This window comes from Balaenoptera ricei, chromosome 18 (assembly GCF_028023285.1).
Source record: "Balaenoptera ricei isolate mBalRic1 chromosome 18, mBalRic1.hap2, whole genome shotgun sequence".
Taxonomy (NCBI): domain Eukaryota; kingdom Metazoa; phylum Chordata; class Mammalia; order Artiodactyla; family Balaenopteridae; genus Balaenoptera; species Balaenoptera ricei.
Genome location: NC_082656.1, coordinates 19,707,504 through 19,727,463, shown reverse-complemented (window position 1 = coordinate 19,727,463; position 19,960 = coordinate 19,707,504). Strand labels below are relative to the sequence as shown.

At 39.9% G+C, this 19,960-nt stretch overlaps 1 protein-coding gene across 1 annotated transcript; it reads left to right on the top strand.

The window, feature by feature from the left end:
- The first annotated feature begins 1,376 nt into the window (after positions 1 to 1,376).
- NUDT15 (nudix hydrolase 15) lies at positions 1,377 to 11,063 on the top strand. The gene is made up of 3 exons (XM_059903174.1): positions 1,377 to 1,564; positions 6,042 to 6,238; positions 9,649 to 11,063. The coding sequence occupies exons 1-3, from the start codon at positions 1,407 to 1,409 to the stop codon at positions 9,807 to 9,809; spliced, it is 516 nt and encodes a 171-aa protein (XP_059759157.1). The 5' UTR covers positions 1,377 to 1,406; the 3' UTR covers positions 9,810 to 11,063.
- The last annotated feature ends 8,897 nt before the right edge of the window (positions 11,064 to 19,960 follow it).

Below are 19,960 nucleotides of genomic sequence, written 5' to 3'. Positions count from 1 at the left end.
GACATGATTCAGCCCTAACAATCATTAAATATGATGTTAGCTGTAGATCTTTGTAGATACCTTACCTAAGGTTGTTAAAATTCCCTTTTATTTCTAGTTTGCTTTTTTTTTTTTAATCTTGAATGAGTACTGAATTTTATCAAATTCTTTTCTGCATCTATTAAAATGATAATATGTGTTTCCTTTCTCCCTCTTTTAGTATGGTGAATTACACAGATTGAGTTTTCAAATTTCAAGCCAGACTTGTATTTCTGGGAATAACCCCATTCAGTCGTGATGATTTATCCTTTTCATATGTTGCCAATTTTTATTTGGGAAAATATCATGGAGTATTTTTGTGGTGCACACCACACTGAAGGCTGTTGAGTTTCTGGGTGGAAGGAGAAATGCTATAAAAATGTTTAATCAGTCTTCATTTACCATAACATGCAGAATAAGCATATTACTTAAAAAAATATAAGCAAATATCAGAAATAACAGTTCAAAGAGTTAAAAGTAGGGACTTCCCTGGCGGTCCAGTGGTTAAGACTCTGCACTCCCAATGCAGGGGCACAGGTTTGATCCCTGGTCCAGGAACTAAGACTGGGCATGCAGGGACCAAAAACACCCCCAAACAAAAAGTTAAAAGTGAATGGAAGCATGACTAGAAAGTAAGGTTGTTCTTCTTACAGTTTTTGTACCATTTGACTTTTAAAAATTATATGCACATTATTTTAGAAGTAAAACTTAATTTACATTAATTTTTTAAAAAAGTCTCCAACCAGAAACTAGTCATTTGTTCTTAGTTTGTTTTCATTACAACTCTGATTCAGTCGGGATTTTTTTGTTGGTGCATGGCATGCAAACAACTGGAACAGCGTCTATTTTTCCTCCTAAATAGGTAACTAATTCGTCCCAGCATAACTGATTAGTGCTTTTCTTCCCATGATTTGTTAATACTCCCATTATTCATACCAGGATGTTTCTATACTATTTGTCCTTGCTCCGGTACCACACTGATTTGAGCTATAGTGGAATGAATTTACTACGGTGAAGCTCATTTATTAAAAAAAAAAAAAAAAAAAAAAAAGAAGTGCAAAGACACAGAGGTTTATAAAAGTAGGTGGCTGGTTAAGTGCATGGAGGAATCTGAGAGTAGAGAAATAATGAATGTTGAAAGCGCAACAGTAAACAGCATTAGTTAAAGCCAAACTCTGGCCACACAGTCTCTCGGGAGGAAACAACCTTCACAAGTTTGGACCCGTAGGTGATGGAGAGACACCACGCACAAAGGAAAAGCGGCGAAGGCCCGGGAGATCCCACAGTGATTTGCGGTCCCTCACCTGCTCAGGGAGATTGGCGGCGGCCCCGGGGGCGGGCAAAGCGAACGTCACTTCCGGCCGCGGCCCGCCAGGTCCTCTCGCGCTATGACGGCCAGTGCGGAGACGCGGGGGCGACGCCCAGGAGTCGGGGTAGGAGTAGTGGTGACCAGCTGCAGGCATCCTCGCTGCGTCCTCCTGGGGAGGAGGAAAGGGTCATTTGGAGCCGGCAATTTCCAACTTCCCGGGGGCCACTTGGAGTTCGGGTAAGCAGCCGCCTGGCGGACGGGGAAAGCGGGACGTGCACGGGAAGGACGACCTCGCTCCCTGCGTGCGTCCGTGCGTGCGCGTCGACGCTGCGTCGTTTCTCGCGCTTTCCTCTTTTCTCCTCTCGGGCCGGGAGGGGGCACTGCGCTGGGTATGGCTGAAGGAGATATTTCCTCGTTCCCGTGTGAGCTGCGCCTGCGCCATCAGCTCCTCGCGATACCTGACGCGTCTGGGAGTTGGCTGGTGAGTTGTGTTTTTCTTACTGCTCGCAGTTGAGAGACCGGAAGTTGGTGTTTATAGGCCGCGATCAATGTAGTTCTGCCAGTTAAGGCTTTTGCACGGTTTGCTGGTGATTTAAACGCACATGGATATATTCCGTGTTTCCTGCTCCAGTAAGTTTAGTTGCGCTCTAACCAAGCGAATGGGCGACTGAAACTGTGGGCCTCAGTTTCTCTCTCTTTAAAATGGGGAAGTTAGATGATGTACTCCTTAAGGTCCCTCTCTACTTTGGCATATTGTGATTTGATGATGTGTCAGACCGACAAAGAAAGTTAGTTCTACACAAGAGTGAAAAAAGGCCGAGATTGTGCTAGAAGGTGGATTCACCCAGGCTCTTGGACTCTTTAATCAATAGAAATTGATAAGATGCCAGATGAGGAATTTAGGCGAAGCTTTATTGGGGCTCGTACTATGGCAAGAGGGAGCGAGAACAAGACACAGGTGCCCTTGCTCGGCTCCCCTGGAGGGGACGTGGTGGTGGGCTGGTTCCTTAAATGGGGTGAGAATAGGGATGGATCTGCGGGTTGTGCAGGAGGCGCAGCTTAGGTGGCCCGCCTAACCCCTTGGTGGTGCTGTGTGTGGGAATCGTGCGTGGTACCCTGCTTTGCTCTCAGCAGCTCCGAAATGGCAGTTGGTTTGTGGCCTTTTTATAGCTTGTTTATAATTGCCCCAACTGCGCATGCGTGCAGTTATTTTTAGTCTCTACCTTTGTCCAGGTGCCAAGCGCTCTGGTAAATGATCTATCTCAAAGTGAGAATAAAGCGTTCAAGACACAGAGCTTGTTTTTCCTTTTGTATAGAAAGTTTCAAACATACATAGAAATAGAACAGTCAGTGAATCCTCATGTACCCGTTACTCAGTTTGTTCTTGTTTCATCTTTACTGCGCCTCCCTCCCCGCAAACAGACACACACACACCCCTTGTTTTCTAAACTATTTTAAAGGAAAGCAGGCATCTTATTATACCACCCCTAAATAATTCAGTATGTATCTGTAATAGGCTTTTTTAAAAAAGTAACCACAATACCATTTTCAAACCTTAAAATATTTTATAGCATCTGTTACCCAGTCTTTACCATTTTCTGCAGTTGTCTTGAAAATGTCTTTTTACTCTTTTGTACCAATTTAGATTAAAGGAAGGTCACATGTTGCATGTGATTGATACATTTTTGTTTAAGTCTCTTAATCTAGCAGTACCTGCCCTCCCCTTTTTCCTATGCCATGTTGAATATGGGTCATTTGAATTTCTCACATTATGACTATATTCTACTAATTCACCTATTTCTTATAAAGTGGTTGTTAGAAGTAGAGACTTGATCCTAGTGCCTTTTAATCAGACTTAGATCTTTATAGAGTATGGAATTCTTATCTTCTAGCACAGGGAATTGTTTAAATGGTCTTCAGAATTTTTTAAAGCATCAATAAGTTTCTCGTTTTTAGATAATTAAGATAAGCTATCACTTAATAAATAATAAAATGCCTAGATTAAGAATCAACTTGCCCAGACAAGCACACCATATTGTACTTTGTCAGTTTGGGGGGCGGGGGAGCATTAGCCAAAGTTAGATCACAAATTAAGCACTATTTAGAATGTTTACTAGAGTAGTGGTTCGAGATATCTGTCCTAACAGTAACACAAGACAGTACTGGAGTCTTGACTCATATTGAATGATAATGGCCAAAATTGAACTTTAATGACCTTTTTACTAAGTGCTAGGTGTTATGCTAAGCTCTTCACATGTGTGCTTTCACTTATCTTTGTATAACTGGTAAACTGAGTGGGCTAAATCGATGGGAAACAAACAGGAAGGAAGTGGCTTTATTTTCTCTTTTCATTGTCTTCAAACATGATTTGTCTTTCCCTTCTCTGCTTCTCCATGACGTTTTCTGCAAATTCAGTGGTTTTCCTCTTATTACCAGCCTGGGTTCTTGAACTCTTTAATCAATAGAAATTGATAAGACGTCAGACAAAGGAATTCAGGCAAGACTTGGGACTCATGCTACAGCATGAGAGAGAACAAGTAACAGGTGCCCTTGCTCGCTCTCTGAGGTGGGCGAGCTGGTCCCTTAAACGGGGTGAGGGTGGGAGTGGATAGGTGGTGTGGGCTGGAGGGGTGGCTTAGGTGATCTCTCCACCCCCTTGGTGGTGCCAGGTGCCTGTGTCGTGTGTGGTACCCTGGTTTTGCTCCTGGCGCCTCAAAAGTGGCAGTTGGGTTTGGCCTTTTTGTATCTTTGTTCATAATTTGCCCCAACTGTACATGGGTGCAGTTATTTTTCGTCGTCCCTTATAGTTTCTTTATATTCTGTTGTTCAAGGAGAGGAGATGTTAGTCCAGGTGCAAGCACTGCAATAAAGGGTCCCAGTCCCAGCCTGTCTCACTTTCACTTGATTATAAAAGTAAATCATATTTTGGTTATTATGATCCTCTTCCAGGCATTTAGCTTTCCTTTGTAGTGGGGAAAGGAGGTGTGGGCCATTGTTTTGCTTTCTCTACCTTCTCCTCTTCTCACTGTTTCTGGTTTCTTTTTCTGATGTGTTGAGGAAGGAGGGGAGGGGGCAAATCTTTTGCCTGAGTGCTGCCGCTGTGATCTATGTTATGTGCCCTCTGGGCGCAGTATTCCAAGGCGTGCTCTCTTTCTTTTTTTTTTTAAGTTTATTTATTTATTTTTGGCCGCGTTGGGTCTTTGTTGTTGCGCGAGGGTTTTCTCTAGTTGCGGCGAGCGGGGGCTACTCTTCGTTGTGGTGCGCGGGCTTCAGTAGTTGTGGCACACGGGCTCAGTAGTTGTGGCTCGCGGGCTCTAGAGCACAGGTTCAGTAGTTGTGGTGCACGGGCTTAGTTGCTCCGCAGCATGTGGGATCTTCCCGGACCAGGGATCCAACCCATGTCCCCTGCATTGGCAGGCGGATTCTTAACCACTGTGCCACCAGGGAAGTCTGCGTGCTCTCTTTCTTAGGGTGTGTTTATTGGTTGGTTGGAAGTCCTACAAGGATTTCTACACTGCACAGTTCCCTGACATAGGTGACTGGCTTTTTGTGACGCTGGCCACCAGCTCCTGCTGTTAGCACACCACGCTACATTTTCTTTCTGATGGGGCCCCCAGCAGTCTCTTGTAGCATCTGCTTGGCCCAAAGGAAACACACGTCGGAAAGGATGCTTTCACTGCTGCCCATTTTCTCTGCTCAGCCATCGTGGGCTGCTTTAGCCACTCTCCTGCCTTCCAAATTCCTAAAGTGGGAATGAGCATCACCTTGTGTATTCACGTGCATCCCTAAACACCACGGGACACATTTCAGACTGAACCCAAGAGCTCTTTCCCTCCTACACCTCTGCTCTGATGCACTGAGGTAGACCTATGAAACAGTATTCTTTTTTGCTGAATATCACACTAAAGTGCTTCATAAATATTTGGAAATTTAATCTAAAGTGCGTATGAAATGACTTTTAGAAAAACTGAATCACACTAATGATTTATTTTAATAATATTTGTTTTCATTCAATACTCATATTTTATCTGATTGTATAAAATTTCATTTGGAACAATTTCTAAAGGGGTATATCATATATTTTTAATCTTGTCTCCTGTATAAAAACTGCAATGAAATGTTTTAATTTATATACAGGTTTTTTAACTTTTGGAATATCAGCATTTTTGTCAATATCTAGTTATTATGGATCATACGTTGAAGGTGAACTAATCACATCAGTGTATTTTAATATTTCATGAATGCCTGTTGCCTACTGCCCTCAATTTTGAGCCTTCTGAGCCTTCAGAAAAGACAGTGTCCACTTCTTGATACACTTAAAACAACCCCATGAGAAAGTAGCATTATCTTCTTACTTGTCTAAAGTGGAAAATAATGGACTTTGAACTCAAACCCAGGTCTAGTTGACTCCAAAGCTGTGCTCTTAACTGATATATTAAACCACCTCCTGGTTGCATGCTGCTTCCAGGCACATGAACTAGTGCTGAATTGGCTAAATGTTCATTTTTTTGTTCAATATGAAGTCCTTTTGGTCTTCAGATACTTGATACAGGATAAACAGAGTGTCAGAGGAGGGTTGTTGATTTATTGTTGTAAAGCGTGAACCAATTACAGCTCTTTTTGCTTTACGCTAGGAATTTCTAGCCAGGAATTTCATGGCAAAAAAAAAATGCATAAATAGACTTGAATACAGTGGTGTGTTTCTGTTTTTCAGTGAAAGCTGGGAAGAATGTGCTCAAAGGGAAACCTGGGAAGAAGCAGCTCTAAACCTGAAAAATGTTCGGTTTGCCTCGGTTGTGAATTCTTTCGTTGAGGAAGAGAATTACCATTATGTCACTATTTTAATGAAAGGAGAGGTGGACGTGACTCATGATTCAGAACCAAAGAATGTAGAGCCTGAGAAAAATGAAAGTAAGAGAATTATAAATAATGCATTTTCTGTGAGAGCATATGGTCTGAAGGAAGATTACATTATGTTGCCATAGGAAGAGAATTAGATTAGAATATAATTATACTTCAGTTAGACTGTAAGTATACTTAAATCCTGGATACGTAAGGACAGAACAGGAACGAGAACTGGGCCTAGAGCCAGACTACTTGGTTCTCATCCTGGTTCTTCTACTTAGAGGTTTGTAACCTTGGGCAAGTTATTTAGGTCTCTGGGCCTCTTTTCTCACTTGTGACAATAGTACCTACTTCAGATGCGTTGTTGTAAGGATAAAATGAGTTAATACATACAGCGGGCCTGGCCTAGTGAACACAGTAAGTACTCAGTAAATGTTAGTTTTATTGTTAGTGTTTAGTTTTGTTTCACACTGTGATTTTTAAGCAAAACATTTAACGTGCCTTCCTCAGTTTTCTCACATGTGCAAGAGAGGTAAAACTTTCTTTTATAGAGAACGCTTAACCTGACAAAACACTTAGCTGTTACCTTCTATGTTGAATTGAGTGCTCTGAAAGCTTCAATGACAATAACTGATATTCTGTTATTTACTGTGTACTAAGCATTGTTCTTGGAGCTTTGCATGTATCATCTCTCTTCAAATTTCATAAAACTGCACGATAAAAGGAACTAACGAGTAAAATATCAAACTTATTCAATATATTATTTGCCGTAGGAAACCTTATCCAAGTGGTCTTGTGTAGGATCACTCCTTTAAACGTTTAATTTCTCCTCTAATAGGGAAAATCTTTTCATTCACAAATACGTGCTGAGTACTGTGTGCCAGACATTGTTCTAAGCACTAAAGAAAAAGTGGTGTTTAAAACAAAGTCCCTGCTCTCCTGGACTTTACATTTTATCTGGGGGGAAAGGCAACAAATTAGCAGATATTCTATGATAGTAACGATAGGAGTAAGAATAAAAGTAAAGCTGTGTAAAGATGGTGACATGTGGGTGTTGTGTCAGGTGGGGTGGTCAGGGAGGGTTTCTGAGAAGGGGGCATGTGTGCGGAGCCTGAAGGAAGTGACATTACTAGAATGAATAAATCATGTCTGAAGTGTTTTACAGACTGACTTGATTGAATGAACAGAAAGGCATGTTCTACCCGAAGGCCCGTTGAGTCATATAAGATTTTTTATAAAATAGGTAACTACTTGGAATCCTTTAAAATGAGCTAGCAAAGTCTGAACTGTTTTTACTCACAACACTTCTGATACCAAATGTGTGGACTTTTTCCTCACACTAAATAATTCTCCAACTCTCCAGACATCAGTTGGGTGTCCTATAATTCAGTTCAATTCTTACACTGTCTACTTGGATCCGAAAAGTTAAAGAGCTCAGTCCCATGAGACTGCCCCCATTTCCAATGCCAATCTCATGTCCAGGCCTCCTGTACTTTTGACTGCCTGGCTATAAATCGAGGCTCCCACAACCCCCTCTTCGATAATTTGCTGGAATGTCCCACAGAATTAAGGAAAACACTCTCCTTACATTACCAGTTTGTTTTAAAGGATACAGCTCAGGAACAGCCAAATGAAAGAGGCAGGGCCAGGTCTGGGGAGGGGGCACAGGACTTTCATGCCCTCTCTGGACGTGCCACCCTCCCAGCACCTCGATGTGTTCAACTCGGAAGCTCTCTGAACCCAGTTGCGTAGAGTTTTTATGGAGGTTCCTATGTAATGGGATTATTATTACTGTGATTGGTTAAATCAATGTCCATTGGCTGTTAACTCAGTCTCCAGCCCCTCTCTCCACCCCTAAGGTGGAGTGTGGGGTGAGAGGTGGGCTGAAAGTTGCAACCCTGTGATCATGCCTGGGTCTTTCTGGTCACCAGCCCCCATCCTGAAACTCTCTAGGGGTCCCCAGCCACCAGCCATCTCATTAGCATAAACTCAGCCTTGGTTGAAAGGAGCTTATTACGGAAAACAAAAGATGCTCCTCTGATCCCTATCACTCAGGAAATTACAAAGATTTTAGGAACCCTGCCAGGAAACAGGGATGAAGACCAAATACCTATTTCTTATATCACGATGTCACACAAAGAAACACACAGAAAGTATCCAAAGGCCTTCAGCTGGTCTAGGGTACAACAAAAATTATTCATGCCTTAAGAAGTGGGAGGCAGGATTGTACCAGGTTCACTGGAGGAGCTGATAACCTGGCCAACGTGCAGGCACTCGGGGGTCTTCGTTTTATTTATAATATAAGCATGCAGTCTCTGCCCCATGTTCATCAGGTCCTGGATCTGGACTACCTGCTTCAGTTTCCTCCAGCCATCTGTTTATACTTAGAAGGATAATCTAGATGCTTCATTTTCTAGGGGGCCCCTAGGATAAACTTTACTTCAGCTCTCTTGAGACTCAGTTAACTGAGCATCTTGCAACACATTGTGAATGTCTCCCTCCCCCTCCCCCTCCCCCTCCCCCTCCCCCTCTCCCTCTCCCTCTCTCTCTCTCTCACTGTGTGGTCACAGGTGCTGATCAGCCCTTCAGCAGCTTGTTCCAATTTCATGGATTCTTTGTCCCCTGCCTTGCCGGAGTGAAATTACATACCTGTATTTTATAGGCAGAGAAATACTGAAGGGAAGAAACAGTACTTACACATAGATATATGCATGTAATCATAAACTAATTTAGAACATGGAGTTCTAATAATCATTATATTTCGGTATTATTAATATCATAATATTTAAAAATTCACCTGTCACAGGCATCTGTGCTTTCATGTTATTTACATTTAAATCATCAGAGAAAACACCATCCCCTAGAATATTTTTCTAGGATTTCATGTACTTTACAATGAATAGACACTGTTAAATCTTTCACATTTGAGTGGATTTTTAAGAAGACAACTCCTTCCATTCTTGTCTTTCTATCTAAAATATACCACAGCACAGAGAATACTTTTTATTCTCTGTACAGCTTCCATTACTTTTTTAAGAAATGGAGGATGCTTAGAAATTTTGTAATCTACCTTATTTTGTAGGTGAGGAAACTGGCTTATTTTAATGTAGTTTAACCTGTAGTATCAATGCAATATATAAAATTCTGTGAGTCTTGTTTAACCAGATATTTAAATGAAAATTGAATGGTATTAAATCTGGGTTTTACTACAATATGGCCTTTGTAAACTTGGCTTCATATTCAAATAACAGCATGTTTTAAATGATCATCATTCTCTTCTTAAGATCTTCATTCTAAATGCAAATTATGTTTGTATAGCCAAGCTAATGCATAGCATCACTATTGCACTTCATTTTATTAGTAGCAAATCATTTTTAAATTTAATTAATTTTTCTTAGTATAGGTTAACTTGCCAAAATAAATATCCTTTGTTTCCTTTCATCTAAAGAAATTGCTTTGATACCTTTCTTTTCTAGGTTGGGAGTGGGTTCCTTGGGAAGAATTTCCTCCCCTGGACCAGCTTTTCTGGGCACTACGTTGTTTAAAGGAACAAGGCTACGATCCATTTAAAGAAGATTTGGATCATCTGGTAGGATACAAAGGAAATCACCTAGAGGTGAACAAGGAGACTCCCTGATTTTTTTTTTTTTTTTAATGGGTTAGCCAAAAAAAAGAAGTTCGTCCAGTTTTCCTGTAAGATGGCTGTAGAAGTGCTTAGTTGTGTTTAACTTCATTAGAAACAATTTTGTTGGATTGTATTGTGACAGCTGTCATATCAACGTGTATTTAAAAAACTTATCAAAATTGGTGAATTTTTGTGTTGCCATTTTAATACTGAAGATGGAAGAAAAAAAGCAACATTTTCGGCATATTATGCTTGATTATTTCAAGAAAGGTAAAAATGCAACTGAAACGCAAAAAAAGATTTGCGCAGTGTATGGAGAAGGTGCTGTGACTGAGCGAACGTGTCAAAAGTGGTTTGCGAAGTTTCGTGCTGGAGATTTCTCGCTGGACGATGCTCCACGGTCAGGTAGACCAGTTGAAGTTGATAGCGATCAAATCGAGACATTAATTGAGAGCAATCGACGTTATACCACTCGGGAGATAGCTGATATACTCAAAATATCCAAATCAAGCGTTGAAAATCATTTGCACCAGCTTGGTTATATGAATCGCTTTGACGTTTGGGTTCCACATAAGTTAAGCGAAAAAAACCTTCTTGACCGTATTTCCGCATGCGATTCTCTACTGAAACGTAATGAAAACATTCCATTTTTAAAACAAATTGTGATGGGCAATGAAAAATGGATACTGTACAATAATGTAGAACGGAAGAGATCGTGGGGCAAGCGAAATGAACCACCACCAAGCACACCAAAGGCCAGTCTTCATCCAAAGAAAGTGATGTTGTGTATATGGTGGGATTGGAAGGGAGTCCTCTATTATGAGCTCCTTCCGGAAAACCAAATGATTAATTCCAACAAGTACTGCTCCCAGTTAGATCAACTGAAAGCAGCACTCGACGAAAAGCGTCCAGAATTAGTCAACAGAAAACATATAATCTTCCATCAGGATACCACAAGACCGCATGTTTCTTTGATGACCAGGCAAAAACTGTCACAGCTTGGCTGGGAAGTTCTGATTCCTCCACCGTATTCACCAGACATTGCACCTTCGGATTTCCATTTATTTCGGTCTTTACAAAATTCTCTTAATGGAAGAAATTTCAATTCCCTGGAAGACTGTAAAAGGCACCTGGAACAGTTCTTTGCTCAAAAAGATAAAAAGTTTTGGGAAGATGGAATTATGAAGTTGCCTGAAAAATGGCAGAAGGTAGTGGAACAAAAGGGTGAATATGTTGTTGAATGAAGTTCTTGGTGAAAATGAAAAATGTGTCTTTTATTTTTACCCAAAAAACCAAAGGAACTTTTTGGCCAACCCATACATAAAAGGCAAAATAAGGTCCTGTTAAAGAATGAAAAATATCTACATTTTAGCTGAAAAGTCCCACATGATTGCCAGTAATTTATTTGGAGTCTCTTAATATACCCAATACCCTTTCAGCCCGTACTTGTGAAAATTTTTCAGGGATTGTGTCATGAATTGTATTTCAGACTCAGAAAATGTGATAAATGGTGATGTTGTGGTAATTCTGCTTTCCGTATTACTCTGTGGTTTGACTGTGCTGTTTGTCATTACCAGTGTGCGTGGAGGAGAGTGCAGAATTTGTCTTAGTGTTTCAGTTCTAATAGAGAACCTAATTCAGGTGCTAACACGGTATGCCTGTTGCAGAATTTATCACATTTGTTGATTTTCCTCTTTTGTTTTATTTAAATCAAAAAAATTTTTGGTAATATATTGCGACAGTCCCTGCAACTAGAGCAAACAGGACAGGTCTTTAGGGTGTATTTCCCAGGTTTCCGATTGAGAACCTAAAGCAAGGGAAGTGAGAAAACACCATCCAGGATCTGTATCCCATCATTAACAGGCCCTGTCATTTTGGATCTCAGTTGATCTCTCTGAGATTCAGCTTCCTTATGTGTAAAATGCGATTAGACTAGGGCAGTGGATCTCAAAGTGTGGCCCGGGGAAGTCCTCAAGACCCTTTCAAGGGTCCTCAGGGTTAAAGCTGTTTTTGTCATATGAAGACTTCATTTGCTTTTTTCATTCTCATTCTTTCCTGAGTGTACAGAGGAGTTTGCATGTTGTGTGATACTGTAGCTGACTGAATGCAAAGCAGATATGAGAGTCTAGCTCTCTTCTATTAAGCTAGATGTGAAAGAAATCGACAGAAATGTAAAACAGTGCCACTCTTCTCACTGGTTCTTTTGCTTTTTTTTTTTAAAAGAAAAATAGCTATATTTTTTATAAAAATTATGTTAACATATAACGGTTTTGAGTTATGGGTTTTTGTTATTTGTAAATAAATTAATAAAAGAAGTCTTAAAATTTCTTGGTTTTAATTCCTAATATGGTCCTATCACTAGATAAAATCCTACAAAAACAAGAACTCTTTGAGGTCCTTAGTAATTTTTTTTTTAAATGAAGTATAGTTGTTTACAATGTTGTGTTTCAGGTATACAGCAAAGTGATTCAGATATGTATTAATACACACACACACACACATATTCCTTTTCAGATTATTTTCTGTTATAGGTTATTACAAAATACTGAATATAGTTCCCTGTGCTATACAGTAGGTCCTTGTTGTTTATTTTATGTCTAATAGTGTGTATTTGTTAATCCCAAACTCCTAATTTATCTCTCCCTTCCCTTTCCCCTTTGGTAATCATAAGTTTATTTTCTATGTCTGTGAGTCTCTGTTTCTGTTTTGTAAATAAGTTCATTTGTATCATTTTTTTAGATTCTACATATTAGTGATATCATGATATTTGTCTTTGTCTGACTTACTTCACTTGCTATGATAATCTCTAGGTCCATCCATGTTGCTGCAAATGGCATTATTTCATTCCTTTTTATGGTTGAGTAATATTCCATTGTATATATGTGCCACATCTTCTTTATCCATTCATCTTTCGAAGGACACTTAGGTTGCTTTCATGTCTTGGCTATTGTAAATTGTGCGACAGTGAACACTGGGGTGTGTGTACCTTTTTAAATTCATTTTCATCTTTTCTGGGTATCTGCCCAGAAGTGGGATAGCTGGATCATATGGTAGCTCTATTTTTAGTTTTTTAAGGAACCTCCATATTGTTCTCCATAGTGGCTGCACCAATGTACATTCCCACCAACAGTGTAGGAGGGTTCCCTTTTCTCCACACCCTCCTCAGCATTTATTATTTGTAGATTTTTTGATGATGGCCATTCTGACTGGTGTGAGGTGATACCTCATTGTAGTTTTGATTTGCATTTCTCTAATAATTAGTGATGTTGAGCATCTTTTCATGTGCCTCTTGGCCATCTGTATGTTTTCTTTGGAGAAATGTCTGTTTAGGTCTTCTGCCCATTTTTTGATTGGGTTGTTTTTTTGATATTGAGCTATATGAGCTGTTTGTATTTTTGGAAATCAAGCCCTTGTTGGTCGCATCATTTGCAAATATTTTCTCCCATTCTGTAGGTTGTCCTTTTGTTTATGGTTTCCTTTGCTGTGCAAAAGCTTTTAAGTTTGATTAGGTCCCATTTGCTTATTTTTGCTTTTATTTCTTTTGCCTTGGGAAGCCGATCTAAGAAAACATTGGTACAGTTTATGTCAGAGAGTTTTGCCTATGTTCTCTTCTAGGAGTTTTATGGTGTCGTGTCTTATTTAAGTCTTTAAGCCATTTTGAGTTTATTTTTGTGTATGGTGAGAGGGAGTGTTCTAACTTCATTGATTTACCTGCTGCTTTCCAACTTTTCCAACACCACTTGCTGACGGGAGACTCTTTTCTCCGTTGTATATTCTTGCCTCCTTTGTGGAAGATTAACTGACCATAGGTGTGTGGGTTCATTTCTGCACTCTCTGTTCTGCTCCATTGATCCATATGTCTGTTTCTGTGCCAGTACCACACTGTTTTGATACTCTAGTATTGTCTGAAGTCTGGGAAGGTTATGCCTCCAGCTTGTTCTTTTCCCTCAGGATTGCTTTGGCAATTCTAGGTCTTTTGTGGTTCCATATAAATTTTAGGATTATTTGTTCTGGTTCTATGAAAAATGCTTGAGTAATTTGATACAGATTGCATTAAATCTGTAGATTGCTTTGGGTAGTATGGCCACTTTAATAATATTCTTCCAATCCAAGAGCATGGGGTATCTTTCCATTTTTTTTTTTGGAATCATCTTCAGTTTCATTTATCAATGTTTTATAGTTCTCAGCGTATAAGTCTCTCACCTCCTTAGTCAGGGTTATTCCTAGGTGGTATTTTTTACACGATTTTAAAAGGGATTGTTTTTTCACTTTCTCTTTCTGATATTTCATTGTTAGTGTAAAGAAATGCAACAGATTTATGTATATTAATCTTGTATCCTGCTACCTTGCTGAATTCATTTATCAGTTCTAATAGTTTTTGTGTTGAGTCTTTAGGTCCTTAGTAATTTTTAAGAGTGTAATGGGATCCAAAACCAAAAAGTTTGAGAACTGCTGGATTAGACCATGAACTCACATCCTTTTCTTTATGAGCCCATTTCTGTAAAATCCCTTGCTTCTCCTAAAGCTGGTTACATTTGAATTTTGCCCTTTCAACAGACTCAAATACTGTTGTAATCATGTTACAAAAGAATCTTTCTTCAGTGAATGAAGATCATTTTTAAAGTTGTTAACTTTTTTTTTTAGTATTTATTTGGCTGCGTCAGGTCTTAGTAGCAGCACACGGGATCTTCACTGTGGCATGCGGGATCTTTTGTTGCGGTGCGCGGGCTTAGTTGCCCTGCAGCATGTGGGATCTTAGTTCCCCAACCAGGGATCGAACCCGCGTCCCCTGCATTGGAAGGCGGATTCTTAACCACTGGACCACCAGGGAAGTCCCTAAAGTTGTTTTCTTTTTTTTTTTTTAATTAATTATTTATTTATCTATTTATTTTTGGCTGTGTTGGGTCTTCGTTTCTGTGCAAGGACTTTCTCTAGTTGCGGCAAGCGGGGGCCACTCTTCATCGCGGTGCACGGGCCTCTCACTATCGCGGCCTCTCTTATTGCGGAGCACAGGCTCCAGTCGCGCAGGCTCAGTAGTTGTGGCTCACGGGCCTAGTTGCTCCACGGCATGTGGGATCCTCCCAGACCAGGGCTCGAACCCGTGTCCCCTGCATTGGCAGGCAGATTCTCAACCACTGTGCCACCGGGGAAGCCCAAGTTGTTTTCTTAATTGCTTACTTTTTCAAAGTTATATGTGCACATTGTATAGTTTACCATTTACAAATCTCATTTTCTATTTTATTTTAACAGACTTTTTTTTAAGAGTGTGAGAGGAGCTCAAGTGGAATTAGTGTATATTCCTTGAACTAATGAATTTCACAGTTTTTCCTACTCCTATTTGATTACTCCATATCCTTCTGTTGCTCGCTCATTAGTTTTACTCCCTTCCTCAACTGACTTAATCTGTTTGTCCCTGGCTCCTCCCTAAATGATAGACATGGGAGGCTTGATAAGAACCCAGGCAGCCTTGTAGATGAAACTCCTCCATGGCTTTATCCCAAGTATAGTTGATTGGGAATTCACTGAGATATGTCTTTATGCCAGTACTTATCCAAGCAGGTGTTTTATAGTTTCAGAAACTTATCACAAACCTGAGGAGTTTTTTCTGTATCTGCTACTTTTCAATTTGTAGTAGACAAACTCATTAGGAGCTTGTGAGGTTTTCCATTTGTTTGTTTTAAATTCACCAAATTAGACATGAAGGTCTATTTCAATGAAAAGAAAAAAACCAACCTGGGCCCTTGTTTATAGTAAAAAGTAAAAAGCTAAGTTTCACGTTAGAGGGGGATTGCACTTACTCGGCACCCAACGTGCTCAGTGGCATCCAATAATCACTCTGTAAATATTTCTCTAAAAGAGTGAATGACCAGAGCAGGATTTAAAGCTCTTCAAGTAAGCAGTTAATTCTTAAATGTTTTGAGAATTGCCTTTAATAGAAAAAACTAATACTGACTACTAGCAGTATTCTCATGAAATGTCTATACCTCACTCTGCCAGGATACTGGCAAGCCTGAAATAGCTCTTCGTGTATTTGCTAAATCAAGCCCCGAGGTGTCCTTTATCCCAAGATAGGCAAGTGCTCCTACACTGACCTTCACAACATCCGAGCAGAGGTCTGCCCAGCAGAGCATGATGTGAATTCGGCCTCCCTGAGATCCGAACTTGGAAGAGGCAGTTCTTTGTTATCTGGACTGCCAGCTTTCCAAATAAGGCAAATGTTCCTTCAGATGAAATATTCTCTTCTTTGGGGCATCAAGGATCATTTAGGGATCGTGGAGAAGGAGAGCTAAGGGAGTCATCTGTAAGGAAGGAAACAAAGTCTTCCAACATAAACTCAATCATATATTGATGCTGCCTCTCTTTTATTTTTAAATTATTTATGTTGTACTTAGAAATCAGTGTTGCACTTGAGTAGTGCTTGTGAAAAATGCAAATTAAAAATAACAGTATGCATTGACTGAGAGCTGTGTACCAAGCTTTCCATTTTATGTACCTCAAGAAATTGAACACGTTAAGGCCCTCCATAAACATTTAATTTGCATCTACTATGTGCCAAATATTGTGGTAGATGCTTAATAATATTTACACTGTAAATTGAATCTGTCACACTTCCTTAATGCCAAATTCCCATTCTAGATTTCCCATTTTTATGTTCAAAATGTTTAAGTATTTGGCTTTCTGCATAATGTCGCTTAATAGCTTTATATGCACTAAGTTATATCACTCCTCATTTTATTTACCAGAACAATTTATGGGCAACCAGAACGAAGTAGCAAGCAAGCCAAGGTTATCACCAGATTGTTTGACTTGGTATTCTGTCCTCTATTCTTCTGTTTTTCTTTACAGATTCACTTTCCACCTATTGTTTGATGGCTCCCCAAACAACATTATCTTCAGCTCAAACCTTTTTCCTAAACTCCAGATCACACACCAATCACACACCAGTCATCTCTAGGTGAGATTTTCTCTGTCCTTCTCACTTGATACATTACAAACTGAATTTCCTCTTGTATTCCTCGAAGGGAATGCCTCTACCATCTGCTTAGTTGCTCAGATTAGTTTCCTTTTCCCCACATAAAGCAGTCTCTGTCTTGTCCATTCTGTTTCTTTCATGTCTCTTGGATCCATCCTCATCACATTGTCCCGGTTGCCTCTCCCCTGGTCCAGGTCCTTCATCATCTCTCCTGTTCCTGCAGCTGTATCCTCAGACTGACTGATGGACTGAGGTAAAATACACAACATAAAATTTACCATCTTAACCCTCTGACTTATCTTTGACAGTACTCCTAGAATGACTTCTCAGAATCATAAATTTGGTCGTGTCTCTTGTCTTCCCAAACTCCTTGAGAAGTTCCCCATCGCTTGTATGAAAAATCCTTAACTTGACATGCAAGGTCTTTCATAATTTCTCTAAAGTAACTTTCCCACCATATCCACATCCCTTTTTCACTCTACTACATTCCAAGTGTATTTCTTTGTGCTTCCTCAAGTGTACTTCACCAGTGTGTCTGCAGCTCCTTGTGAACTGAATGTCACTCCCACCCTCAGTCTGCCTCAACAAAACCTTACCAATTTTTCATACTGCACTTCAAGGGTCCCTTCCTCTGTGAAGCTTTCTGGACTCAACCAGGCTGACTTTCACATACCACGCCTTACACTATTTCTACTGCAGTTTAACTTCAGTGGTGGCTTTTGAATTAGTGAGGCTGTAGGCTTAAGTGATATGTGACACTTGTGTTCTTCTGAAGTCATCTACTTTTGCCTTCTTGTATAACTTGGTTTAATTTCTAATGGGTTGAATTCACTCCCAAAACATTTGTGAAGTAATAGATTCTGCAGATAAAATGCTCCCAAATCAGCCTTCTCCTTAAAAATGGCTGAAAATAGGTGCTCATTTATAGTGCATAGTTTGCATAAGCACTGTTTGTATGAATGAAGAGGAAACGTGTCCACATTTCAGGGATCAGGTGTGACTCTCGGGGTATTTACCGTGGCTGAGCACCACCGCTGATTATTTGCAGTCTTGGGCTTGGTTCAGTGCCTGTGAACTGCAGCACAAGCCATGCTGTGTTCTGTTGATTGCTTGCCTCCCCAGGAAAAGTAAACTTCAGGCTGGAGACTGTGTGTATTATACACACAGCAGCCAGTGGTGATTGGGAGTACTAAATGCCCAGTGTGTGCTGGTTGAATGAAAAATTGACCTTCTAGTAGTTCTTAACTAGTCCTTGTCCTGGGCTGCAACAAGACAAGTAGTGCTGAGCATACTCAGAGAAGGGAATGCAAATTCTGTGTTCCAGGTTTTGTAGGGACATACATAAAGGAGAGCTGTTTCTATAGGTGTAGGGAGAGAGGAGCTAGAGTCTGAAATAGAAACAGAGTTGCCTTGGAGGTTAAAGACCTGCACAAAGTCCAAAACCAGGTGGGGGAAGCTGAAATCCAAATGTCCGTTTACTAACAAACAAACAGTGAGGAATAATGAGGACAAGTTCCTGTGTTTTGGGGGAAATCGCTAAATGACGTGTATGTGAAATGTGCCTTAAAATGAAAGTTTAATGTGCTTAATTTATAAGATGCCTCTTCAGATCTTGCTGGAGGTATTATATAACATATAAGTCCTGTTAACTTTCTAGAATATTTTTAAAAATCCAAGTTCTGAGATACATTTAGACCCGAGGGTTTTGGATGAGGGGTTGTAGAGCTGTACGGATAAACGCCAAGTGAGCATGTATACAGCAGCTTGATTTCTTTGAGGTACATGTGAAATTTCCACTTGTTTTCTAATCCACTGATCCATCAACACTCATAAGGACTCTATATATTCTATTTTTTTCTTATTGGAAATTTTTTTTTTTTTTAAATTATTTTTGGCTGTGTTGGGTCTTCGTTGCTGTGCGCAGGCTTTCTTTTTAGTTGCGGTGAGCAGGGGCTACTCTTCATTGCCGTGCGCGGGCCTCTCATTGTGGTGGCCTCTCTTGTCTTGGAGCACCAGCTCTAGGTGTGCGGGCTCTACAGCACAGACTCAGTAGTTGTGGCGCACGAGCCTAGCTGCTCTGCAGCATGTGGGATCTTCCTGAACCAGGGCTCAAACCCATGTCCCCTGCATTAGCAGGCGGATTCCTAACCACTGTGCCACCAGGGAAGCCCAGGAATATATATATTCTTGAGTCCTATTTTTCCGTTTGGGTTTATTTTTTTTATGTTCTTAGTCTGTGTTGGTTTATAAGTAAAAACCCCTCGAGGGAAGAGGTCCTAAGATTTTTGAACTGTGAATGGCAGTGACTGACAGGGATCTTAAAGGCTTTAGGGTCCCAGTACTTAGATTTGGATGTGAAGGCCTCACAGATTCCCATTCAGCAGGTAAGAAGCAGGTTCTTGAATCTGCCTTCTAACGGCCATCACAGTAATTTGGATACACTTGGTTTGTGGCCAGATTTTGAGAAATACCACTTTCAAGACAGTTAAAATGTAACCAACATGGCCATTGTGCTTTGCACAAGTCTGACATCCTTCATATGGGGTATGCTTTTTCTTTTTTCAATATTCTCATTTTTTTCAAACAAAATGTATATAATGTGTATTTTTTTTTAAGATAAAAGTCTACACCAAAATGTTAATTGATATGATCTCTGGGTAGAATGCTAATTTCATTGTGTCTCCTTTATGCTGAACCATATTTGCTAAATTTTCCACAAAAGATCAGGAAAAAAGAGTAAAGGGTGCAATACTGTCTAAAACTGATAAGTCAAAATATAGCTGTATAAGCATATTATTTAAACATGGAGGTTAACCACCAGAAGTTAAAAGTGATTCCTTCTGGGAACTGCCATAAGAGGGAAGGTGAAGGCCAGAGAGTGTTTTCCATTCTAAAACCTTTCATACAATTTGTTATGCTTGTTATGACATTATGGTAAGTTTTCAATTCGTTTAAAAAACTACTTCATTTTATTTCTTCTAAGAATGGCAGTGTGTGCCTTTAAGAAACCTACCAAAGTTGGTATTAACTAGTTCAGATCCACCAAATTCTAAAGTATGTACAAAATGCAACTGGATTTACAGAAATATCCTACCTATGCTGAAAGTATAATTTAAAAAAAAAAAGCATAGAAAATACAAACAAAAGTGAGTTTACAAAATATACAATAATTACAAATAGTACAAACTGA